We start from the raw sequence: 26,961 nt of genomic DNA, 5'->3' as shown, positions 1-26,961 counted from the left end.
TCTAAGTTAAGAAAGGACAAGGATTTTAAGCGAAACTTGTCATTCCACTGAAAAAATAAAACAACAGAGGTCCTGTGTGTTTTATAAAAAGCATTTTATCAGATGATAACTATAATTTTGAAATTGTCATATTTGACAATGAGTCTAAGTTGATTAGATCACTCAAAAAGCATCAAGAAGAAAAACCTTGCGTATTCCTGCTCACATGTGGGTTTCTCATTAAACAAAATATACAAAAGTTTTCATCATAGAATTTTTATTGGAGTCATACACTTCCCAGTATAGCAAAACATACATAACAGTTACATGTAGTTTCACGACATGTTTTCTTTTTACTGTATTTTGAATGTCTTTCAATGAATTGACATGTTGACATTTGTTTAAAAAAATAGATGCAAACCAATGTTTCACTAAATGTCATACACTGTGGCAACAGCATAAAATGTCACTTGAACTTTAGGTCACACTCATACACAAGACACCACGAAACAGTATATACTCTTAGAGCACAATTCTAGATGGTATTCCATCCATATAAAACCATACAATGGCCAGCAAGTCTTTCTCATCATAAAACCAATCCAACTTATCTGTCAGTCGTTTACTCACTCCTTGTATAACACTGGCATCTCATTGTTTCTGTCGCATCAGTGCATTTTAAGTCTATGTTTCTGAAAACAAGACTTGTGAATTTTTTGTACACACATTGCTGAGAGTAGATATCAGTGTCTGTTTCAAATCCAATGTAGTCATATGCACATGAACACATCAGATCTCTATGTCCATAAACTGTAGATCCAATATGAGAAGTATGTCGTTAGGGAGAGGGTTCTGAGAAGGAGACAAGATGTTGAAAGTTTCTTTTTCTGTGTCTAAACCAGATCTGGAAAACACAACATATATTACATGAATTTCATAAACCTTTTACAAACATGTTGGTATGCTTTAGTAAGCAATAATAACTTGTATAAAGGAAAGTAGTACATGTACTTAATCATGAGACTAAATGTTGCATAGAAAACACTACCCATATTACTGCAATACTGAAATAGGGTACCTGTATGAGTTATTTACATTAATTTTCTATATAATTTTTGCTTAAGAATTTAAAACGGCAATCTGAAACATACAAGCTGTTATACTTATGGTTTAAAATCTTATTTCGATTAATTTATTTTCACTGGTACAGTTATCCTTTGATATCTCAATCACTGATATCTCGAATACAATGGATATGTCGAAGTGATTTGTAAGTCCCAGCCACTTATTTTTTAAGCATTTCACCCTCAATATCTAGAAAACTTGGATATCTCGAAGTTTTTGAAGTCCCATCTAGTTCGAGGTAACGAAGTTAGAATGTATGTAGTCAATAGTCATAATAGATTTTTCTTTCGTTTAATTCCATTTCGTTGCTTTTGTTCTATTTTGTTGGTTTTATTTCGTCTCGATTTTTGCTTTTGTTTTGTTTGGTTGGGTTTCTATCATATAACATCATGTGTTTACTTAACACCATAATTACATTAAGGGACATGAAGTGTACAGGAGTTTCCAATGGATTCACTAACTTATTAAACCTTTATTTAAAATATGCCAAATACTTACATGACAACATGGCCAAGGGTGTTAGATTCTATGACGTTGTCTTCTACACTGGCTGCTGAGCTGACACTGAACACATGGTGAAGGATGTTAATTCCTGTCAAAGACAAAAACCTACCATTACTTGTTTGCCTATCATAATGATTATGTTCTGTCATAAAGAGACGAAGTAGAAAGACTTCATTGTCAGTTAATCTTGTCTAACTTAAATTTATTTTATAAAGGTTTATGTACAGTACATAAATTATAATTAAGAAATCCTTTCTTTGCTGAATATTTACTGTTAACGTATTACATTTGGCTGTGTATTCTAATTAGCTTTTTTGGAGGAATGAGGCTTCCGCAAAATAAAGTACATTGCTAAGTGCCATGCATATATGTATAAGAATAGTCACATTCAATAATAGCTAAATCAAATCCACGCCAACTTATTCAAAAACTATTTTCCGCCAAATATCGTACAAGCCAAATATAATACGTTTACAGTAACTGCTATCTTTCCTCGCATTTTGTAAAATGTATTGCCCAAACCCCACTCCCCAAACTGGTTGAAAAATAAAGAATAAACTTGCCTGGTCTAATGGGTACTAGTTTAAGTTTGTTGTCCTGTGACTTCATTCCAAGAGGTAGGCATGCATCAGGTAAGGCAGGGGCTACAATATTCAATACATCAAATAAACATATGTAAACTCTCTAGCATTAATTTTTAAATAAATCATTGACATAACTCTGACACCAATCTGTTTCTGATATACAATGTAACTACTTCTAGCAAGAGTTCAATGAATGTGTCATAAAAAAGGTACATTGTATGCTCTCATTTTCTGACTAGCTGTGTGTAGAACAAATCAACCCCAACTATTATCATCCCAATTTCTGACATGATGACTTTATAGGCTACATCTGTGGGTCACTCTTATTACTTATAAAATTGTTATTCTATCAATAATGCTTTTCAGTAAAATCAATCTAAATTAAATATGATTTCACAATTGCCTTTTCATAAGCAAAGTGAAAAATATAGCAGAAAACTTAAATAAGTTGCCATTAACATACATGTATTTGTTATCTAAAAAAAATGCCCAGAGAACTTCTTTCATTACCGGTAATTGTCTATTTGTGAAAAACAAACACAAAGCTGACCTCCGATTTTGTACAGTTTGACGGAGCTGAATGGGATGTCCATGGGGTGGGGGAAGAACGAGTCCTTGCCGTTGATTTTGACTCCGTAGAAGTACTCCCTGATGCGGGAATCCCTGGCGTCTGATCTCTGATGCTGGTTCCTCTCCACCACCTGTGTGAAAGAACCAATCAAATACAAAGACATAGAATATGGTTGACATATTGGTACGATTCAATTCTGATTATTTAATTGCTCTTTGTTCAATCAGGATTACGTCTGGTGATCTCCTTGTTGTCATGGTATTTCATGAATACATACAAGACATAAATGAACAAATTAAAATAGTGCGTTACTCTGGCTCCACTGAAATACAGAGTATTCAATTCAATGACGAAGGACAGCCACTCTTTTCATCTTCTGTCAACACTTTATACATCTGTGAGAACAGGAACTTCGATATTTGCGTTGCTCATTATGATGGTGGTGCAGTGGTGGTGGTAAATCAAAGCGGGAAACTCCGGTTTACATATACTGCTCTAAATTACCATAAATTTCGCCCAGTTGGCATCACAACAGACAGCCAAGGTCGGATTCTGACAACAGATACAACATTAATTCACATTCTTGATCAGGACGGACAGTTCCTCCGCTACATTGACAACTGTAAATTATGGGGAGCGTGTGGTTTAAGTATTGACAGCAGAGACAACCTCTTTGTTATTAGGCATTTGCATTCATCTCTTGTGGAGAAAATTCAATATTACACTTAGCAGAAATCAAAAGTTGTGTTTGTGTGCTGTCTGACAAAATGACATGGTTTTGTGATTTGTTTCGATCTTTGCGCGTGTCAACAAACTACAGTCTATAGTTCTGTTAATTTCATGTAAAAGAAAACTAACAACTACTTTCAGAGTTGTTTTTTATATATATATATATATATATATATATATATATATATATATATATATATATATATATCTGTGTGTGTGGCTAACGACACGAACAATTGAATTTGTCAAATTTTAGGACAACCAGTCCCTCCTGTATTACACAAGAAATTAATTACATAGGATTAAAACAATGAAAACAAAATCTGACATTACAGCTAACACAACCAATAAACTATAAAAGAAACAGCAACTGTATTTTATGCAGCTACATGTATGAATATCAACGTTATGTTTAGATTGAACGCTCATGAAACAAGAGATGTTTGTAAAACACTTAGGCCCCCCTCCCTTGGAAACATCCACAAAGAAAATGAACGTAAACTGCAAATAACTGAAATTTTTCTATGTCGAAGAGCCATAACTCTGTCGAATGCTCTATCATACCCAAAATCAAACTTAAAGGAAATAAGGAACATACCAATTCTTTAATGAATCTGACCTAAGTTTACAAATTTTACAACATATAACACAGTTTCTATTGTTTCAAAATGTTTAATACTAGTAATCAAACCCTAGAGTTTCCACAATAATACAGCTCCCTGGACAGGTACACGTAATCAAATAAAATCTTATTCAATACCTAATTAATTTCTATGACCCCTGAGCTGTGTTTTCAGGCATTAAATTCATTTTGAATAGGCAAGGTCATTTCTCAAATTCTTCATTAATACATAAAATTATTAAATTGAATATATTTTTTCAAAATTTAGAATAGTGTCTTTTTGTACAAAAGTTTTTTTTCCTGTTCTAGAGATATCTAAGTTAAGAAAGGACAAGGATTTTAAGCAAAACTTGTCATTCCACTGAAAAAATAAAACAACAGAGGTCCTGTGTGTTTTATAAAAAGCATTTTATCTGGTGATCAGATGATAACTATAATTTTGAAATTGTCATATTTGACAATGAGTCTAAGTTGATTAGATCACTCAAAAAGCATCAAGAAGAAAAACCTTGCGTATTCCTGCTCACATGTGGGTTTCTCATTAAACAAAATATACAAAAGTTTTCATCATAGAATTTTTATTGGAGTCATACACTTCCCAGTATAGCAAAACATACATAACAGTTACATGTAGTTTCACGACATGTTTTCTTTTTACTGTATTTTGAATGTCTTTCAATGAATTGACATGTTGACATTTGTTTAAAAAAATAGATGCAAACCAATGTTTCACTAAATGTCATACACTGTGGCAACAGCATAAAATGTCACTTGAACTTTAGGTCACACTCATACACAAGACACCACGAAACAGTATATACTCTTAGAGCACAATTCTAGATGGTATTCCATCCATATAAAACCATACATTGGCCAGAAAATCCTTCTCACCATAAAACCAATCCAACTTATCTATCAGTCATTCACTCGCATCTTGTATAACACTGGCATCTCATTGTTTCTGTCGCATTGTTGCATTTTAAATCTATGTTTCTGAAAACAAGACTTGTGAATTTTGTGCACGCACATTACTGAGAGTAGATATCAGTGTCTGTTTCAAATCCAATGTAGTCATATGCACATGAACACATCAGATCTCTATGTCCATGAACTGTAGATCCAATATGAGGAGTATGTCGTTAGGGAGAGGGTTCTGAGAAGGAGACAGGATGTTAAATGTTTCTTTTTCTGTGTCTAAACCAGATCTGGAAAACACACCATATATGACATGAATTTCATAAACTTGTTACAAACATGTTAGTATGGTTTGGTACTAAGCAATAAGTATTTGTATGAAGGAAAGTAAAACTAAATAACAAGACTAAATATTGCATGTAAAAAATACTAGAAATTTTACTGGTTTACTGAAATATTAAATAATTAAATATTATAAATTAACTTTAAAATACCAGTACATGAAAGGACATGAAGTGTAGTTAATCTTGGGATTTTCCCATTTATAAAAACGTGTATTTAAAATATGCCATAAACTTACATGACAACATGGCCGAGGGCATTAGATTCTATGACGTTGTCTTCTACACTGGCTGCTGAACTGACACTGAACACATGGTGGAGGATGTTGATTCCTTACAAAAACAACAATTGACAATTAAGCATGCAGTTATAACTATTGTTTAATTTATTTTATAAAGGCTAATGTATATGTATCATAATTAAGAAATATATTTGCTGTACTTAATAACAGTACCCATTTTTCCTCACATTTAGCAAAATGTATTGCCCCACCCTCCCCCTGTTTAAAATTAAGGATAAACTTGCCTGGTCTAATGGGTACCAGTTTAAGTTTGTTGTCCTGTGACTTCATTCCAAGAGGTAGGCATGCATCAGGTAAGGCAGGGGCTACAATATTCAACACAAATAAACATATGTAAACTTTCTAGCATTAATTTTTAAATGAATTATTGACATAACTCACCGATCTGTTTCTGATATAACTACTTCTAGCAAGAGTTTTAAAAAAGAATGTGTCATAAAAAAAGGCACATTGTATGCTCTCATTTTCTGACTAGCTGTGTGTAGAACAAGTCAACCCCAACAATTATCATCCCAATTTCTGACATGATGACTTTATAAGATACTTCTCTTATTACTTTTAAAATAATGCTTTTCAGTAAAATTAGTCTAAATTAAATATGATTTCACAATTGCCTTTTCCTAAGCAAAGTGAAAAATATAGCAGAAAATTTAAATAAGTTGCCTTTAACGTACTGTAAATTTCTAATTAAACGCGAGGAATTAATATCCGTGTAAAATCGTGAGAAGCCTGTCTTGCGAATTTTAAAATCTCGCTTTTAATTTTCAGACATATGTAAACTACATGAAATCATGATAAAATTTCGGCAATCGCGATTTGATGTTCTTGCGATTTGATGGCAAACCGTTAAATCGCAGAATTAAGTATTCGCATAAAATAAGGAATCTACAGTACATGTATTTGTTATCTTCAAAGAGCCCAGAACACTTCTCTCATTAATTGCCTATTTGTGTAAAACAAAAACAAAGCTGACCTCCAATTTTGTACAGTTTGACGGAACTGAATGGGATGTCCATGGGGTGGGGGAAGAACGAGTCCTTGCCGTTAATTTTGACTCCATAGAAGTACTCCCTGATACGGGAATCCCTGGCGTCTGATCTCTGATGCTGGTTCCTCTCCACCACCTGTGTGAAAGAACCAATCAAATACAGAGACAAAGAATATGGTTGACCTATTGGAAGGATTCAATTCCGATTATTTAATTGCTCTTCATTCAATCAGGGTTACTGAGCCAATCAAACACAAAAGAAACGGAGAAGAATTTGTTCTTTGATCTCAATGCTGCATAATTACGAATTTTTCATGAATTCAGATAAATTCATGGGGGCTATATAAATACAAAATAACTGATTTTTATTACTATCCTCTTACATTTCACTGATTAAATCTTCCATTTTCCTTATCACACTTTCATTTTCAGAGTTTATTTGGAGGATTAAGTTATTTCCCATGATGTGAGTTAATCCACTGTTCTCTTCATAAGAACAATACAAGTACATGTACACAGTTATCCCCCATTATAGAAATACCAGTTTAAAGACATCTCTCCCTATTAATAATGCATGCATGTTCCATGTTCATATATAATACAGTGCCTGTTTGGGAGGGTAACAGTTGAAATTCTGCTTCACATTGGTTGACAATGGTTTTTTGGAGGGTGTCAACTTCAATTGTTACCCTCCAAAACAGGCACTATATATTTTATTATACTGAATGCCTTAATTTTAAAGAAAACTTGCATGTAACTGACTTTTTTAGGAATGGTGTGAATTCTACGGTGAACTGAATGAGCATAATTTACGGGCATGTAACAATTCACTGTGTTACCCATTGCCAAGTGTGTTGCTAACGCTGAGGGTAAAAGAACGGATTATCAACAGCATCTAAACCAATCAGATTTCAGTTTTTTAAATGAAAGTATAATAATACCAAATGCTTTTTATGGGATACATCCAATGAAAATTACATTTTTTATGTACTTAACAAAGATAACTCTCTCTTAAAATAATGCATGTTTTATTTCTTTGCATCTAATTTTTTATCTTAAATTAATATAGATATCTTTTTTAAGGAATGAATTCAATATTTATTTCTTTTATATGATATAAAATGGTTTGGGGCAGTTTACGCTTTATAAACCGCAAAGCGGTTTATAAAAAAGCGTTAACTGTTTTAAACCATTTTATATCGTATAAACTAATAAATATTGAACTCATTGCTTATAATTTAATTTTTTTGTAAAATTGTACAAAATTCACACGTAACGTCAGGCGTATTGATATGTTTTTGACGTTAGTCTTACTATGACGTAGGCAACATTCTTTATACGATATAAAATAATTTTTTAGCCAATCAGAATGTTCGTTACAACCAGAATTAAATTATTTTCAAATAATTCCACTTGAAAGGTTTTCTTCCCCTTACAATAGAAATTGCATTTTGTAGATCAAGTGTTCTCCAAAAACTCAGGTACATGTACTTACTCCACCAGATTTGGGGAGAAGGATGACTTTGACAAATTCGGGCATGTCTCTTTTCAGCTCGTTGTACAACCTCTCCTGATCGAGAACTATGATCACATCAACTGCAAAACAACAAACATGCAAAGATTACCGGCAAAAACTCTCTCCATGTTCAAAACACACAACAATACACTGGACATCAGTCTCCTTATCATCGAGGCATTGGGACAGTAGACTTAGGACTTTGATAGATAATTAAGCAAACTAGTGTTATACCAAATACTGTACTTTTTAAATTATTTTGTACTCCGTGTAAAAATGCATAATCTGTCATTAGGTTCTCCTCAAAAATGGTGAATTTAAATTTAAACCATATATCAATATTTACATTTCCCAGTGTCTCTGTCTGTGATAAGACTACAAATTAAATTTGTAATACTTAGATCAAAACATTTTTTCAATGACGTAAATAACGTATTTTCGGCATGTGGGGTTTGCATAATTATACAAAACGAAACTATATAAAAATGTCAATCATTTAATATATAATATACAATTCAAGAAAAATTATACCTGTATAAACAGAGCAATAAGAAATCATTTGTTGAATACATTGTATTAGCCCTACATGCTTCATCATACCCGGCCATATTTGATCACCTCATAAAACTAAAAGAGTGATTCCTTATTCCTTAATTGATTTATCTTCATGCTTCATATTAGATCAGCTGTATTCAGCTTGACAATGATCAAAAGATTCATTGTACACTTTAATGAATCCTGTTCTTCCAAAATTACATACCTTCAAAGGACCCTGCTGCATGCTTTAACGAGTCGTATCCACCACCTTTGATCCACCCCCCTGTGTTAATGATCACTCCACTGATGCTGACTAAAAAAACAACGCAATTTAAATTAATGTATTGCATTGTAAAAAAAAATTAATCCTTCTTAATACTCTATGTAAAAATACAAAATTTTGAAACCCAACTCATTGCCACAAGTCTATTAACTCAAATAAGACTTGTTTCTGGACCCCGAGTCCAACTCCGAGTCAATACAATGAACCCTGACCTTTGCGTTGTTTCTCACACTTCAAGTTCGTGACCTCTGCCATTCTGGAAACAATGAGTTTGTACAGTTGTGGGTTGGTGGATGGAGCCGTGTGGCCGTAGTGGAAAACTAGTGGAGCATTCAGGTGGAAACCTTCCTCCACATCCGCTGGTCGTTCCACCACCACCGAGCCAATTGTCCCCGGGATAGACACCTGACCCTAATAAACAAGAATCGGTGGAATATTCAATACAAGCTTCTATAGTGTTACTGGATGTTTTGTGTTAGATTAGGTATCTTAATACCATTTGAAACATGGTTTTAACTCTTATCAATGACAATACATTCCAAGAATTTGTTGAAATTTTGTCCAGTTCTTCGACTTCGAAATGCCTGTACTGCTGTCTGTTGTGTTACTGGGTTTAACACATGAATGAGAAGTGTGGAAACAGAGAACAACAATGAAACAGATCTTTCCAGATTTTTGAAAATAAAGAATACATTATTATACAAACATGACATGAAAATAAAGTATTGCAGTAAGTACAATACCTGTCCGACATCTAGGTCAACAAATAAAGGTGCCCTCCCCAGTCTGGCGGCGTAATTACACAGGAGTCGGGTCAGTGTGCTCTTCCCTACATCAGTCGGTCCAACAACCATCACCTGGCAACAAGTCCCAATAAGTAACAAGATTTCTTAACATTGCTTCTCTGAGACACAAAACATTATACATGTACACCTTTCTCTCCACTTTCTATTTAAGTCTCTTCCCTGTGTCTCTTTCTCCATAATCTCATCTCTTATATAATCTCTTCTCACCTTTTGTCTCTTCTTTTTATATAATGTCTTTTCCTCTCTCTCTCTCTCTCTCCTCTCTCTCTCTCTCTCTCTCTCTCTCTCTCTCTCTCTCTCTCTCTCTCTCTCTCTCTCTCTCTCTCCTTTCTCCCTCTCACACATCTCTTCTCACCTATCTCTTTTCTCTATAATCTCTTCTTCTATCTCTCTCTATAATTTCTTTGTTCTATCTCTCTATAATTTTTCTTTTCTCTTTCTAAAAAGCTCTTCACTAGCTTTCTTTCTTCTCTCTCTCTAAAAGCTAGCCCTCCCCTCTCTCTTTCTCCTCTCTTTCCATAAATTCTCTCTATTAATATATTAATCTTTCATTTTTTTTTCTCTCCCTTTATCAAGAATCTCTTCTCCTTCCCCCTTTCTTCTAAATTACAATTATATTGATCTACAACAAGATATCATAACTTCTCTAATTTCTCATTCTCTTTTTTACTGACAAGCTTTACATGCTACCCAATGTAACTTTGATGTTCACACTTTCTGTTTTCATGAATACAGTTATCCATCAATGCAATAGCAGATTTAAAATCTTCACACTATTTTCACTGAATAGTTGCCTATTCTTGGTACTTTACATGTAACATTTTCATTCTCCGTATCACAGACAAAACTTACCTATCATTCCTTCTTTAACATGACTAGTGATCTACAATTGCTACTCTAACTTAACTGCCTACAGTTACTTACCCTTGCTGCCTAACATATCGTTTTTCTAACCAGAGTTTGTTTATAGTCCTACTTAAACATTCTCCCCGTTTTCTATCCTACACACCTTGCTAGCCAAGGGTTTTTTTTTTAGTCCACTACACTTTTCTGTTTGTACAACAGAGTGGACCAAAAACCATTGGCTTGCAAAGATGAGCTACTATCACAGTCTATCTTTCTGTCTGACAAGTTTGGCCTACACTTCGTCTTTTTGTGTTAATGCACTCTTCTACTCTCTAGCTAGAGTTATCTACAATTGATACCCTATACCCTTACATTCTCAATGGCTACTCTTCCATTCTAACTCTCTGTTTAACTGACAAGTTTGGCCTAGCCTTCGCATTTTTGTGTTCAAGCACTCTTCTACTCTCTAGCTAGAGTTATCTACTATTGGTACTCTAACATTCTCATCAGCTACTCTTCCACTCTACCTCTCTGACAAGTGTGGCCTACCCCTCTTTTTTTTTTGTGTCCATACACCCTTCTACTCTCTAGAGTCATAAACCATTGATACCCTATTATTCTCAATGGTTACTCTTCCATTCTAACTTTCTGTCTAACTGACAAGTGAGGCCTACCCTTGGTCCCCTTGTGTTATCACTCTCAGCCTTCTCTCTCATCTGTTCCAGGGCTGCATGAGTGTTTATGTACATCACCATTGGTGTTTCCTTGGCAACATAAGCCACCTCAGTTCTTCCTTGCAGGTGACAGGCAGTTAAGGTGAAACAAAGTCAGTGGACAATTATATTTGTCAGTTCAATGATATGTACAAGTTCTATATTGTTCATTCACCTATTTATGCATGTCGTCAATGTGTACAGTTTAAAGTTTTCAAATCATCATGTTGAATACACAACACATCTATGATCTATATACTATATAAATGTTTTTTCTGCAGTTATTCATTTATGGAATATCAGGAAAAATATTATAAAATATTAAATATTGCAAAATATTCTATGAAGATGATGGTTACCCTATTTACCAGTTTTACTCCATTAAATCAATGTTATCACAGAAATATACACTTGGAATATAATTTGACACCTATCTAATAGAATCTAAACCACAATTAAAATTGCAGAAAATTTCCATTATACAGACAGTATATTGTATTAGACATACCCCAGTATATGGTTTTCAGATGTACAGTACATGTAAAATCTTTATTGGATAAAATTATCTAGTTAAAATAGAAGAATCAGAGTGGAAAGGATATTTTGATTAAACAGCCATGCCAGGTGAACACAGCCACTTTGGAGCCCTGATCAAAGTTGTAGACTTTGCCCTTGGTCAACTCAGATCCAAACACCTCAGCCATACCCTCCAACAACTGCAAAGAGATTTTTTTAAAGAGCAATAAGACATACAATTTGACCAGAATAAATAGATTAAAAAAAAAACAAATTTGCTTACAATTTATCAAGAAAATTTAGGAGACAGCAACAACTAAGAAAATATGCACACAGATATACATATATAATGTTAAAGCTGAACACCGCTTGTAAATAGGCACCGTCACACAGATACCTGGTATATAAACCCTTCGATTTCGTTACACCCGATTGCACACCTGAACCTCGTGGCCGACATGTAGTATTCCTTTCGTGGTCTTTAGATTTTATGCATTTTTTTCTTATCTTATGTTCATTTTCTGTTCGTAAATAATGCATTCACCAATTTATTTGATGTTAGTATTCTCCTGGCTTCAAAAAGTGCGTAAAATTTGATAATTTCATCGCGACCGGGTAACACGGCGAGGCAAAATGTACGTCCACACAGGTGAGACCTCTACAGCGAAGTACTTTGAACTGTTTAGAGGTCTGTCCCTTATATAAGGGTTGTAGGGACAGCAACGATTAAAGAGAAATATGGCGGACAGTGCCTATTTACGAGCGGTGTTCAGCTTTGAGTAACAGAAAACATATGATATTCTCTTATGCACAATGCAAAGGGAAAAAAGATTTGAAATAGAAGAATGTCTCAGATGCAAAATTAAAGCAAGCGGGCGGAATGCATTGAGATTTTTATTTTAACCACAACCGCAACAAGCAAGCAAAGTTTTGGGCCAAATTTCCGGTCACAAACTATGAAAAACTGTCCTGAGATTCACAGATGGCATCAGCCCAAATATCTAACTGCACTGAAATACAGTCAATTTCATCTCTAGCAATTGAACTGAACTTTAAAATGTAAGCGTGAGGGAGTCATTGTTATGGGAGGAGGCTGGAGCACTCAGAGAAAACCCACATTTCCAAGTGGGAGACCACCATACCCTATCACATACAACCACTGTCAACAATGGACATGGGGATAGAAATTGGGTCGCAGCAGACAGAAGCAAGTGCATTGCATTGTCCATTGACTGTAGAAAGAATAATCTTACCGTGACCAGGCTACGCTCAGGTCACAGTAAGAATTCGTCCCATATACTTGCAATGTAGCAGTCGCGAAGCGGATCAGCTTTGTGTCGATTTTAAGTCTGTTAAAAATAATCTGCAGGGGAAAATCACAATTTTATACATTACAAACCTTTTTGAACATGCATATGTAGTTTATTCCACAAAATATCCATTTAACGAGTCGTACCAATGCATTTTGTTAAAATACACATTTAAATTTGCCTGCCATTTTGGCGGAAATCGCACAGCACTCGGAATGTCTCGGATTTTATCATTCACATGGCGACCATAAATAGCGAAGTTTCAAAAGTGATGTTGAAAGTGGCAGCGATTTCGTTGCAAAAACAGTTTATGTGGTAATATGGGATTATAAAAGAGCAACATTGTAGTTATTTGTGACCAATCACATGAAAGTTTAAGCGAGATACAATGCGATATAATTTTTTTATTTGCTACGAAGTGACTATATGGGACGAATTCTATCGTTAAACCGAGTCCGTAGGACATCTGTCATTTTAACGATAGAACATTCTACCTATGTCCATTGTACTACTTGGACACTCTTAAACAATATTACTGTACAGTTGCAGTACGTAACACATGATAGGATACATGTAGATTAACAACAAATAACATAAAAGAGCAGGATTCAAACCATTACCTAGTCAGATGCTCTGTCAGCTACAAGAGTTAAAATACAAGAAATTACATGTAACCTTCACACAAACATACCTCCATTTGTACAGAAGCATTTGCCTCCACTTCAAATCGCAGTTCTTCATCTGCATTAAGCCTGTACTCCTCAACACTCTGCAAAAAATATGGTAACGTCTATAAAAACAATATCTCAAATAAACAAATGCACAAAATCTATAACCATATGATAGGAATCCGACGTCCATGAACTTCAGCAATCGGGCGTTATTAAATTGAAGGGTTTATGAACCTGTGTGACGGTGACTCATGCTATTTAGGAATGTTGTTCAGCTTTAGTTTGTTGTAATTATTCTTCAATAGTATTCATTTGCCTTGGTCATTCTAATTACTCAAAATTAAAATTTACCTTTTCCTCAGACATGGTTAACGTTAATTCTTTCTGTGCAGTTATTGAAACTTGTATATAACAGATCTAACTGAAAAAAACCACTGTCGAATGCATCATCCAGCATGTGCCTTGCCGAACGAAGTGAAACCTCCACAAACCAAAACTTCCGGTTGAAAGGTAAGACTATTAAACGAAACAAAAAAAAAAAAAGGATGGCATCAATATAAAAAAAAACTCTTTAAATATATATGTTTATTATCATATTTTAGAATTAAAAAAAAATTCCATTAACTTTTGTTACTTCTTGATTATGATCATTCCGAATATTTTTTTTTTCCTTTTGTTAAATAATGACATGAACTTTTATGCTATTAGACGATTCCTTAGTCTTCTGGACGCTTCTGGATACGTTAAAATCCACATGGGTATCAAGTTGCTGATGGCGACCATTGAAAAGGATTTGCAAATCTGGTTAGTAAAACAAATTAAAACATTTTCTTCCTTTAAAAACGAGATTGTCAAAATTTGGCAAATCATTATAGTGTATTGCTATTCCGTTATTTTCTTCGCAAACGCATAGCTTATGGCGCTACTACGTTGTTAGGCTCTCCTTGCTTTCGCATCATTTTATTATGACGTTTCATGCACAATCATGACAATGGCATTGTCATTAGAGAATTAAGGTTTTTCGCTCTTGTTGAGAGAAAATCGATGTTCAGGTAATGTTTTCTTTGTAGAAAATGAATAAGGCCTTGACATTTAATTGTTTCTAATGGTGTCAATGCAATACATTATTTTTTGTTCTTTGGAGTCAGCAAAATCTGCTTCCTAACATTCTTTAGAAATTAGATGCATGCAGAATGAGAAATTGGATACTGAATGTCATGACAGTGCTTACTACTGAATTGCTGAATTCCAACTAAGGGAATTTACACTGTTGAAAAGCAGCTGTACTGTCAATAGTATGTGTATTTGAATCTTAAATGTGCGTTATACAATTTTGTTTAATCATTTGCTGTTACCAAGCATAAAAGAATAAGATTGCATTCGTAATCAAAGTGTAGAATTCCTTGTTTCTAATCGTTGACACAACTTTACTTCTGAATGTTACCAATATGTAAGACACTCGAAATATCTTGCACAATTTGTTAAAGCTGCTTGGTCCGATTTTTTATCAAATTTTATGCCACTTTTAAACGATGGCTATGCTTAGTATATGTATAATAATAGACATTGCAGTAGTTTTACCCATCAATTATGCAAAATTTCAATGAAGAAAAATTCGTGCAAAATTTGCTAACAAAACAAACGACATTAAAAGGTACCGCGTTATTTCGCCTCATGTTAAATTTCACCCCTGACGACGAGACGGGTATGGTGGTATTACGACTTTGACATCGCTTTAAATGAAGGTCGAAATGATTAGACAAATTACAAATAAACATATGTACATATTGTTCGCTAATATTTCCAAAGTCTGCTTTCTTTACAATCGATGCATAACATGCGGGTTGAATAACCCCAATCATTCGGGGGGACGAAACCAAGTGGTTTCCTTTTCTATACATTCCCGTGATGCATTTTGGTTTGTTTTTTCGTTTGCCCAAAGAGAAATTATTTTTATTTACTTTGAATATTTCTAACTTTGAAAGGAGACTGATTCTGCTGGTGTAAATTGGAGAAAGTCCATAACTTTCTAAGATAAATGATTTGTATGGAAAAATTTTGATACTGTAATTACAAAAAAATCGGACCAAGCAGCTTTAACATTATATTATTCAGGTACTGTCATGTCATTTGCTATATGTGCAAAATCCCTGTAGACTTTTCATTTTTAGCTCAAATTAGCTGTGTATTGAAACTTGACATGCTAGCAGGGGTGTTTTAAAGGAGAAATCTTAAGTTTTATTTTATACTTTTGAATGAGCATTGTTTGAACCCTGAAGTATTTGTAGATATTGTGTAATTAAAGCTGAACACCGCTCGTAATTAGGCACCGTCACACAGGTACCTGGTATATATACCCTTCGATTTCATTACACCTGATTGCACACCTGAAACTCACTCATGTCCGACGTGTAGTTTTCCTTTCGTGGTCTTTGGAATTTATGCATTTTATTTTTATTCTATATGCACATTCTGTTTGTAAATTATATTTTGATCAGTTTATTTGATGTAAGCAGTGGTTAGTATTCTCCTTGCTTGATAAAAGTGCGTAAAACTTGATAATTTCATCACGACCAAGTAACAAGGCAAGGAAAGATGTACGTCCACACAGGTGAGACCTCTACAGCAAAATACTTTAAACTGCGAAGAGGTCTCCAGCTTATATAGGGGTTGCAGGGATAATGGTGGTGAGAGCAAAATTTGGTGGACAGAGCCTATTTACGAGCCGTACAAGCAAATTTTTCATCAAGGATATCTTGAGCGTAGTACACAGGGTATTATAGTTCATATAGATTGTTTTTCATTTAAGATCATAATGGGTACCAGGGTTACATGTATCAATTTAATTTTCATATATTTATTTTTATTAACAGTTTTGGTACAAATGAATTGTTTTACAAGTGTTAACTGGTTTTGTATCAGTTTGTCAAGGAATGTTGAACCTGGAAGATATACATGTAGATTGATATCCATTTATATTTCTAAACAAAATTCAAAATCAAAATCATTTATGAAACATCAATATTAATGATGTTTGAAGCAAAGAAGCAAAATCATTTTTCTTATACAAGCCTTCGATTCCCCTCCCCCACCCCCAAAGAATAAAATAGAATATAACTGGGACTTTATAGATAATGTATTAATGTAGATTCAAACTAGAAATAATCAGTCATTTAAACCTTCTTGACAACAGATTGAAATAATTTTGTCCTGTGAAATTACAGAAATTAGAATTTTATCCTATATCCTTCAGAAAAATGAATGTTTTCTATTCATATGCCTTTTTCTTCCGGTTCGACTGGGTAATGCATTAGCATTAATTTCCACCTTCTTAAGAAATTGTACATTATTGATTTACGTACTAAAAAGAATATAGTTATATATGTATAAACAAGTGAACTATTATATTGGAAAGATCTCCTCAAATCTGTTGCAGTAAATGGCTGAATCATGATGATTACCTAGCTGAAATATAATTATGAATGTAAAATTAGAGCTCAATTCCTTTGGGCATTTTGAGTGCATACATGTAAAACAAATCCATTAATTAATTCATCTTCCTGTTAAAAAGGTACATGATCGATTTCATATATTGAATGTTAAATTGTTTATTTAACTGTCAAAATGAATAAAAGAAGATTTCCCATCATCTTCTTTCAAGCTCCATTTCCTTTGGTTTCTTGCATGTCTACACTTATTTATAATCACTACCAAGTTGTTTACATACTCCAGAACATATCTATGTTTACATTTTGCAGAAAAATGCATACAGCATCAGTAATAATGTTATCGTTGTCTGCAATATCTGTATGTTTATGTATTATGTGATACTATCTGAGGTTTTTTATGCAATATTTATGTAATCTCTCTCTCTCTCTCTCTCTCTCTCTCTCTCTCTCTCTCTCTCTCTCTCTCTCTCTCTCTCTCTCTCTCTCGTTTAATTGATTGACAGCCCTCCCCCTCCTTTTTGCCAATACTGTAGCTGTAAGAAAATTTTGTGTTTGTTGGTGCTGACTCATTTTGTGCCTGGTTCTAAATTTGGCTCTAGAAGAATGTGGTGTTGCCCCCTAGATATGTGTCTATCTCTCCCGTGCACTGAAGATGTAAAGCCAACTTTGTTGTAAAAGGATTTATTTACGATGTAAGTCTAAGTTTAACTTTCTCTTCATGTTTGTAACTTATGTTGTTTTTTGTAAAAGTTTTGTAACACAAAAATCTACATACACAAACAGAATTAGTGTCCTTTTATTGCATGTTTTGTCTATCTGACTTTCCTGTGCTCCGAAGATGTAAAGCCAACTTGATTTTGTTGTTAAAGGATTTATTTAATACGATGTAAGTCTAACTTTCTCTATATGTTTGTATCTAACTTTGAAGAACCACAAAAACATGTGTCGGTATATTGCATGTTTTCTTATAGATAAGACAATTAAACTCCCATAGGAAGTTGCATATTGGCTCAGTGTTACCTGTCTGATAATGCAATAAACCTTGATAAATGATCAAGATAATACATGTAGCAGTAGGGATTTTTTCTTGTTGTGCAATGATAATTTCCACCATAGATGTTTAGGAGTCTTTAAAGTTACATGTAAGTACATGTATTCTTGATATGCTATGAAATGGGCAGCAAAATTATAATTATATGCATTATAGATGGATTTGATAGGTTTCGTTGACAGATGAAGGGAATTCATCAAGGAATGTTCTTGCCTGCTTGTCAGTGTGCCTGTAGATTTGCCTAGTATCATGTCTGAGATCTGTATATATATATTAATTAATTTCCAAAGATTAAAATGACTGGATGGTCATGCTATTCTATAACCTTGAGAAGATCGAAAAACTCTCTATGATTGTATATTGGAAATATTCAAATTGCCTCAAGCATTAACATTAGCTATAATACTTACCTATTAATATTTTATGGCTAAAAAATTAAAGTTGTGTAATTTTTTTTTTAGAATGATTTTATGGTTATTTTTTGACCAATCATTTTCCTGAACTAAAATATTTTGTGTTAAATGGTTTTGAGATTTCATCATTTTCTTATATTGGGACAAATTTTGTCTTATATGTCTGTTGATTTTATTAATAAGTACATTTGTTTAGCTCATGAAATCATTAAGTCAGTCTTTACAAAAAAGTTAAAACCTTGTGGGATTTTAATGATGTCAGTGCCAACTATTGCTTAACCCATATAACTGGCATATGAGTTGAACATTGTTGTAATTGGGTGCTCTTAATTGCTTCCTGATTTTTTCTTGAGCCTTTGTGGAGTTTGAAACCTCTAAACAGTATCCTGTTGTCAGAGCAAAAGATTTGTTCTTGAATCATGGCATTTTTATATGTTCAACTTTTACCAAAGATCAGTTTTACTATAGTTCAATACCTGTTTGATTTGGTGATGTTTTGGACAATAAAATATTAAGAAGTCTTTCATGACATATTTGAAACATTTCTTGGTTATGTGTCACACCCACCACCCCTTTGATTATCTTACATTAAGGCAAAACCGCATGAATTTTTCAAGTTATGCTGAGGTGTAAAACTCAGTATTTTCAAGGCTACTTTAATGTGGAAGAAACTGTACTCGACCTTTGGCCATGTGTAAAAGATGCCCAGGTCTTGCCCTTTTCTATATATGTGAACAGCTGTGTTTGTCCAAGAAATAGCTCTTCAAAAAGTGCATATTGTAGGCTTGTAGCACAGAACCCAATCCCAGCTGGAAAATAATGTTTATCGTGCGTTTCCTTTTTTTTTATTAATTGAACAATGGTATTTTCGCTGTTTGTTGTTTACTTAACCATCCTTTGGTACGTGCCTTATTAATCTTGTTTTGCTCATCAGCATTGTACTTCTTCTGCTGTAATCCTGTTCCTATTTTGAGTTCGAAAAAAAGAGAGAGAGAGCTATAAAAAAAGTATGAAACTATTTGCGTGGCGATGATAGTTATGTCTGATGATTCAAGGCATGTAATTCAGAAAAAATCTCTCGAACTGTTTGTAAAGATTGCAAACAATGTGATGATAAGGCAAAGGGAAAATTGAAATGGTGCTTCTGAGGAATTCTTCCCTCCTCTCGATACTTTGATTGTGCCAAATTGTTGTGGGAGATATTTCTGGTGATTAGGGGAACTGTTTACAAGAGCTGTTGGCTGCTGAATGGGGAAACAGGTGGGTGATCTTATCGTACAGGAATCTTGGGGGAGGAACAGCTCCAGACTAATTTTGTAGAGATGTGTCTATACTTGTATACTGGTATATGTAGAGAACTGTCTACATATTGTAGAGAAATGATCATGCTGTGTCTATGAATGTCTACTGGTATTTGGGCTTTCTACTGGCAATAGACAAAGTAATGTCTAAATCCGCTCTCTGATGCTAGCGGAATTATAGCTTAGCGTTTGTATATTTTGTATTGTTACATGCATATAGGGACCTGTGTATTGCTAGATATAGAGAATGAGTTGTGTCTATTTGACTTGTCTACTAGCAATGAAGTTTTAAAATGACTACAGTTTACTTTCATAGAGATTTGTCTATTGTGTCCTATGCAAATTTGGAGACACAAATGGCTTTTTTCAAGTGAAGACCTGTAGTTAGGTTTTCGAGCTCCTAGCTAATTCAAATTTTCATTGTATATATGTAATCATGTGCACTTTGACCTCTCATTTATGTTCTTTATTCCACATTTCTGGTACAATCAATCTGCAGGCTAATTGAGTCTTTTGATCCAAGGAATCTTTCTGACACTAAAAATGATATTAAGGTACAGTATTGATCGAAACATTTTTAAGATGTTTCATCTTATTGTAAAATGACATGACAGTATCAATATAATAGGAGCTGATATTCTGCATAGCACGACTTGAAGACAATATCCGGAAAGCTAATGGGTTTGGAAACTTTTATTCTAGATTTTTCGATATATATATAACAAATCAATATGAATTTAGGAACAGAACTGCATGCATTGTAATGGATATGTAATGATCTTTTCCCTGATTGTCTGTTAATACATGTACATGTGTGATAGTGTCCACATTTTAGTGAACCATTTTACAGACAGATCCTGCTGTTTCCTCTATTAATTAGTGAACATTGTGTGACATTGGCCCTGAGACTTCTTTAACTCTTGCTTGTATAATATTGACCAGGCTGTAGGTTACAAAACCAACTTTTATTGCGTATGAGAAATTTATGCAACGAGGTTCACGAGAGTCTTGTATTGCTGCCAATTAGTTTTCATATGTCTCTCGTATATTATTTTTCCATATAATCTACATCTTGATCTTGAAAATTAGTATAAAGCTGGTTTACAGTATAAGGAAATTGGGAAATTCTAGTCTTCTAAGCTCATTGTAAAGCATGCCGTAAATTTATTATCGCAGCCAATTTCTAGTTGATGAATCTGAGGGCTTTCTGCTGTAGTTTATATATTTAGCTTTGAAAGACAATTGATGTCACTTCTGATGCCAAAAATACAGAACTTGTGCGTAAAGTTACTGCTGTCTAATAAAATATTTAAAAAAGAAATTTTTCACTGAAGTTTAATTTAGAACTTAGATGATCAGTAAAGCACTTAAAGTGACTTAAGTGAAATATTGCGGAAAGTGCTTTCATTCTTTGAACAGCTTAAATTTGCAAGCAAATGCCAACATATCCTACTGATAAATAATCAGCTCAGTTGAGTGACAGAGTGAACTTATCCGATGTTACAGGTATTGGGATGTCCCAAAACCTATGTTGAATTGTTCTCCGACCATCAAAGAAATCAAATGATTGTAATGATGTAACGTACTACACAAAATAGTAAAAGAACACAACAGAAGATGATTGCAGTAGAACCTGCATGATGTAAAATTGATTACAGATATATGTCGAACATGAAATACGGTAGATCGAGACTGTTACATTTAACTTGACGTAATATTTTCAATGATTAATCATGGAATAGTCAGACAGTTGCAAATTGAAAACTTTTGTGCAAAATTTCAGTGAAATTTTTTTGCGTATCCTGACAGGATATTGTTTCGTATTAATAAGGACGTTATCCATTCATTTATCTATAAACAGCGGATCATGTTTAATTGATTTTGCTGTTTCATTTGGCAAAATTTGTATTTGAATTTCAAAGTTATAAACAACAGCTTGTCTGAATAAGTGATGATTTGACATAATTACGAACAAGCTATTTTACCTTGGATAATATAGCTTTAAAACTTAACCCTTGCTCTGCTATATTGTTATCAAATTTAAAGAGCACCTGTGCTGAATTGTTTTGGGAAAATCACATTTTGATGACATCAATTCTTCATCAATGCATAAAATCTTTATTTACAAAGATATATAAATGAAATTTTCCAAAGTTGTAGAGCATGGTTGTTTTGTATTTTTGAAAAAGTTTGCATTAATTTCATAAAGAATTGTTGCCATGGTAACCATTTTATTTACTAATTGCAGAAAAAACGTTAAAATTCCTTTTAAATTAGCATCAATTTTATTCATGGCAGTGAACCAAAGGACAAATGATTTAGATATGATACAAAAATAACAAAATAATACAAAATTAATTCATAGTCATAAAATTTTCATTTCAATGAACTAATATCACCTTGTGATTTGACACAATTTCAAGAACATTTTCACACTTATCATTAATTGAATTTTTATCATATCACTGTAAAAAGTTAAGACCAATCATTTTTCAGGTGGCATTTTTTCTAGGTTTCTTAAGAAGATATTTCCCAAGGTCACATACAAAGAGGTCAAGGTCACCAAAGCACGTTAAAACTCAATACCACATTTTAAACATTTATAACGCGTTATTTATGTTGACTACTTCATCAATTACATTTTTTCATGCACAGTGCTTCCAGTTTGTTGAAATTTATGTTAATATTATTGGCATACAATTTCAGAAATGATTTGAATTACTTGCATAGTAGGAAACATATGTTATAAAATGATCGGGTCAGGTTTTTATTCTGTGCATAGAGCAAAAAATAATGTCAGAAAACCTTGAGCGCTGACACAGTTTTCCATCCAACTTATCTGTTGATGCATCAGTACATTTGATAGAAAAAGAGAAGATAGTTACTTTAATAACAGCATCAAAACTTTAAAGAGGCACTGTACTCTAAGTTAGCTTGAGCTTCAAACAAAACTTCATACAACAAAATATAAATCGGGCATAACATTGCATAGCACTGCATTCTTCAGCTAATATGCATTTATATGAACATACATGTCACTAAACTTTTCAGAAATTTGAAAAGTGGTTGACATTTTTTGGACAAGTTGAGAGCCTTCAAAACCAACAAAAATATATCTAACATATTTCTGCATGTACATGAAATTGCTATTTAAAAAGCAAAGTTATTTAATACCAGTTGTTTTTTAAAATAACCATTTAAGGCAATTGTGTATAACGATAAAACAGAGTATTATTTGAATTTGGAATTATTTTGGTTCTTGGAATTCAGGGCTTTTAAGAAAATTGCCCTTGGTTAGACTAACTTAGACAGGTAACATGAATTTTTCTTATGGATAGTCTAACTAAGGGCAATTTTCTTAAAAACTCTAAATTCCAAGAATCAAAATAATTCTGAATTCAAATAATACTCTGATGTATTTATATAATCATTATAATCATGAAAGCATTTCTATTTTATATCATACTTATTTCACACAGAGAGAAAAGCGGAAAAGACATGTACCACAATAACAAAAGCTCAATTAACCTTCAATAAAAAGAACTCTGGCTTTCCTCTTACATGTATAGTTTATACAATTGAAATTACTCTTCTGTTGAGGAATTTGAACTCAATCGACTTCTCTTGTAGGCCAAAAGGAATTCCTGCTTTGTATGATAAATCTCAAAGCAAGGAGAAATGCATAGCGACACATTACACTGTCTGCATTTGTAGCTGGTCATGTGGCCACATCGCCTTTTCCGCTTCTCTCCTGGTCTTAATGGGGGTAGCATCTCCCTCTCTGCTGGTCCACAAACAATGCACTGGCGATGAAGAGGTTTTTCTCCTTCCATCAACTTGTCCAAAAAATGTCTCCCTGTAAGTCTCTCCAGAACTCTGGGGGCAGGTCGTCCAAGTGGTGTTGAAATGCTCCCTCCAGAGCTCTGGATGAGCTGCTCAACGAGCTTTCTTCGGAAATGGCGCTGAACCATGGCATTGTTGAAACTGCAATTTTCTTTGTACAAAATATAAGAATTTACAATTGCAATATTGATAATATGGAAAATAAGTTTTTTCCACCATTTCATAGTTTTGATGCCAAGTTTATAATTTTCCACCATTTGGTTGCTCCTATCAACAGCACCCATTTTTTGATCATAGACATGAACCATGGAAGGCCTAACTTTTGCTTCATGATTTCTCATAAAGTCAGGTCTTCTAGTTTCCACATTGACAGAGGTGTCAGTGGTGCTTATTAGGTACACAGCCTTTGCATCTAGATATTTTAAGCAGCTCAAAGGTCCATATGACATGGTTGCTGTGTCCCCTCTGTTGCTAAGCTGAGCTTTCTTTAATTTGTCTGGGATACCTTTCCTGTAACTGCGTACAGTTCCAGTTGCTCCTGTCCCGAGGACCCACAGATCCATAAAAAGACGCGGTGAACTGTAGTAATTGTCGCAATAAAGAATATGCCCTTTTTCAAAATAGTTTCTCATTAAATCCATTATTAGATCATATGTTGCCCCGTTTTCTGATGGCTGTACAGATTTTTTACCAGTATATAATTTAAATCTCAAACAATATGCATTTTCTGAGTCACACAAAACATATGCTTTTAACCCATATTTGACTGGTTTGTCTGGACTATAAACACGAAATGATAAGTTGCCTCGCCAGGCAACCATGCTTTCATCAATGGCCAAAGCTTGGTTGGGTTTGTATACAGAACGAAACTTTGTAAGGATTCTATGGTATAGGGGGCCCAGTTTAAATAGAGGTTCATGGCCCTCGACTCCACGTGGAATATACTTCTCATTGTCGTTTAAATGAAGAAAGGCAAGAAGGAGTAAAAACCTATCCCTGGACATAACACTGGGGAAAAAGGGAGTTGATGTCACTGGATTAATGGTCCAGTATTCGGAAATATCCATTTATGTTATGATGGCCATCGCTATAACAATGGCAAAGAACTTCTTCATCTCTAAAGATGTTGTATCCCTCCATTTTTTAAAGCGAGATTTTTCCTTTAATTGTTTGTTTGCAAGAAATTGATCAGCGTATTTGTTTGTTTCATCAGAGATATTTTGGTAATCAAAGTCATCTAAAAAAAGTTCAAAATATTCGATCGGAGAATCAGAATCAGAAACTTCTTTTTGTAAACCTGGTTCCTGCTCAAAACTTAACGGTAAGGGAGTCCTATCACCTTCATTCCAAAGTTCACTATTCAAAACATTGTAATTGGCATGAATTGATTCATCATCTAATTCTGTAGTATTTAAATCCTCTAAATCAAAGCCTTCAAAATTGTCCTCACCGTCACTATCGCTATCTGCAAAGATTTCTTCTATTATGTTATCTCTGTCGGCCATAACGTCTATCGAGCATATTGTTTACATATTTTCAACAGGGTTTAATTGTATATCTCTCATGAAACAAACAAATATTCCACTCAATTCAGTTTGTATTAACACTGAAAAAACGAAAACAACCAATAGATTTCATTGTTTAATTTATAAAAATGGATATTTTTGCCAATATATCATCGGTAGTCCAAACGATACAAAACAGCTGATCGCCGCGTCATATCTCAACTTCCGGTGCCGTAAGATCAAGTGCTTCCTAAGATTGCGGCGTTATTTCCTTTAAACTAGTTAATACAAAGAATGGTGTGTTTATATATACCTTTCAAATGTTAGATTTACTATCCTTGCTATAGTATTATCTCCTATTTACGTAATTAGATCACCAGACACCAACAACGAAAACACGTGTGCAGCAGCCATTTCTGTCGCGTTGTTTAAACGCCTATATCATTAACTAAATTTCCCTCCAAATTTCCAAACAATAAAGCATAGGTGTTACACCATTGTTTTGTTGTTGTAATACAAATTTTAGACGTGAAAGGCAATTAAGCTAGTGATTATCGATTCTTTCTTCTTTTAGTATTGAAAATTATAAGAATAATACGAGGTGGAATCCACCTACATCTATTTTTAACTGTATACAAAATGTTCCATATAACATTAGAAAAATACTATCAATAAATGCGTAAAAATTATATAATGAAGAAAAAGAAATATAAGTGTACTTGATATGAACATTAATAAATACAAGAGGGATATAAACATGCGATAAAATTTATCGGTTGATTCATATCAGGGTACCGAATGTCGGCGTCTACTATCGCTTTCACTTTTAAAAATGGCGCCGATACAACACATTATTTACTGGAGAAAAATGCAAAAAAAATGTAACCAAACCTGTATGTAATCATTTTATTTTAATAAATCTTAAAATTATGGACCAGTATTATATATTTCAGAGACTTTTACCGGAAAATAAGAGCAATATAAAAAAAAATCATCCAGACAAAATGTGATCGTCTGTTTTTCATTGAAACGCACATATATGTGCGCCCCGCATGGTAACGCACACTCTGTAATGCGCACATATATGTGCGCGCAGCAGAGCAAGGGTTAAGATTATTTGGGAGACATAATTTGTGGCAATTATATTGTATAAAAAATCAGGATATGATTATTAAAAAGATGATAGAGACCTGACTTTAATATATATTCAAGCTGTAATCAGTGGAGATTTTGTATATTAAAGATATAAATGCATCCATTTCTTCTAGAAAGTCAAACACTAAAGTCTTGAGGAAAATGTTCAACATGTTCAATGCATGTTTAATTTAAAGACATGTTTTTTTTTTTACTTTGAGTGCTGATTTTTGTTAATTCCTTGAATAGATTTTGACAGTTAAAAAAGAATTCCAAGAAAATGACAATAGTGCTTGATTGTAAGGAGGAAGTATATTCAGTTTAACTTTCAGTTTGTACTTCTGTTCTGAAGTGGATAGTTCAATCTATAGGGACCATACCTGTTATTCTCAGGTAAATAATGTCAT

General features: G+C 33.7%; 3 protein-coding genes across 11 annotated transcripts in view; 1 reads left to right on the top strand and 2 right to left on the bottom strand.

Moving 5' to 3' along the window:
* Window positions 1-239: 239 nt before the first annotated feature.
* LOC105326854 (polyribonucleotide 5'-hydroxyl-kinase Clp1) lies at window positions 240-14,376 on the bottom strand. 3 transcript variants are annotated; one of them, XM_066072613.1, is made up of 12 exons: window positions 14,210-14,376; window positions 13,879-13,956; window positions 11,964-12,077; window positions 11,323-11,448; window positions 9,740-9,853; window positions 9,209-9,407; window positions 8,937-9,026; window positions 8,156-8,256; window positions 6,646-6,796; window positions 5,897-5,977; window positions 5,610-5,703; window positions 240-883 (listed from the first exon to the last, which is right to left on the bottom strand). In XM_066072613.1, the coding sequence occupies exons 1-12, from the start codon at window positions 14,222-14,224 to the stop codon at window positions 769-771; spliced, it is 1,278 nt and encodes a 425-aa protein (XP_065928685.1). In that variant the 5' UTR covers window positions 14,225-14,376; the 3' UTR covers window positions 240-768. The 3 variants fall into 3 exon arrangements, with proteins under 3 accessions (XP_065928685.1, XP_011425375.3, XP_065928684.1); XM_011427073.4 differs by lacking the exons at window positions 5,610-5,703; window positions 5,897-5,977; window positions 6,646-6,796 and adding exons at window positions 1,603-1,696; window positions 2,172-2,252; window positions 2,743-2,893; XM_066072612.1 differs by lacking the exon at window positions 240-883 and adding an exon at window positions 4,676-5,319 and having other exon boundaries at window positions 14,210-14,375.
* Window positions 14,377-14,566: 190 nt separating this feature from the next.
* Window positions 14,567-26,961, top strand: part of LOC105326853 (dnaJ homolog subfamily B member 6) — a 32,459-nt gene continuing 20,064 nt past the window's right edge. For 4 of the 7 annotated variants that reach the window (XM_034454712.2, XM_034454700.2, XM_011427071.4 and 1 more), the window contains exon 1: window positions 14,567-14,662. The gene's annotated coding sequence lies outside the window, so the exon portion shown is untranslated. Of the gene's footprint in view, window positions 14,663-14,775; window positions 14,911-17,848; window positions 18,000-26,832; window positions 26,948-26,961 lie in introns of those variants that run through there. The other 3 variants (XM_034454696.2, XM_034454693.2, XM_034454694.2) reach the window with 3 other exon arrangements.
* LOC136272384 (piggyBac transposable element-derived protein 4-like) lies at window positions 22,509-26,533 on the bottom strand. The gene has a single exon (XM_066073869.1). It carries the CDS (start codon window positions 24,980-24,982, stop codon window positions 23,657-23,659), a length of 1,326 nt encoding a protein of 441 aa, XP_065929941.1. The 5' UTR covers window positions 24,983-26,533; the 3' UTR covers window positions 22,509-23,656.

The sequence above is a fragment of the Magallana gigas genome, chromosome 10, assembly GCF_963853765.1.
Source record: "Magallana gigas chromosome 10, xbMagGiga1.1, whole genome shotgun sequence".
Lineage (NCBI taxonomy): Eukaryota > Metazoa > Mollusca > Bivalvia > Ostreida > Ostreidae > Magallana > Magallana gigas.
The sequence above is the reverse complement of the archived record's forward strand: the minus strand, read 5'-3'. Positions and strand labels throughout refer to the sequence as shown.

What these genes read in the sequence shown, in the direction of transcription:
- LOC105326854 (XM_066072613.1), bottom strand. An exon ending in TTGACCTAGATGTCGGACAG is followed by an intron (nt 9,408 to 9,739) that starts GTATTGTACTTA and finishes CTTGTTTATTAG; the next exon opens with GGTCAGGTGTCTATCCCGGG. An exon ending in TGCAGCAGGGTCCTTTGAAG is followed by an intron (nt 8,257 to 8,936) that starts GTATGTAATTTT and finishes GTTGTTTTGCAG; the next exon opens with TTGATGTGATCATAGTTCTC.
- LOC136272384 (XM_066073869.1), bottom strand. Translation starts at nt 24,982, where the DNA reads ATGGATATTTCCGAATACTGGACCATTAATCCAGTGACATCAACTCCC.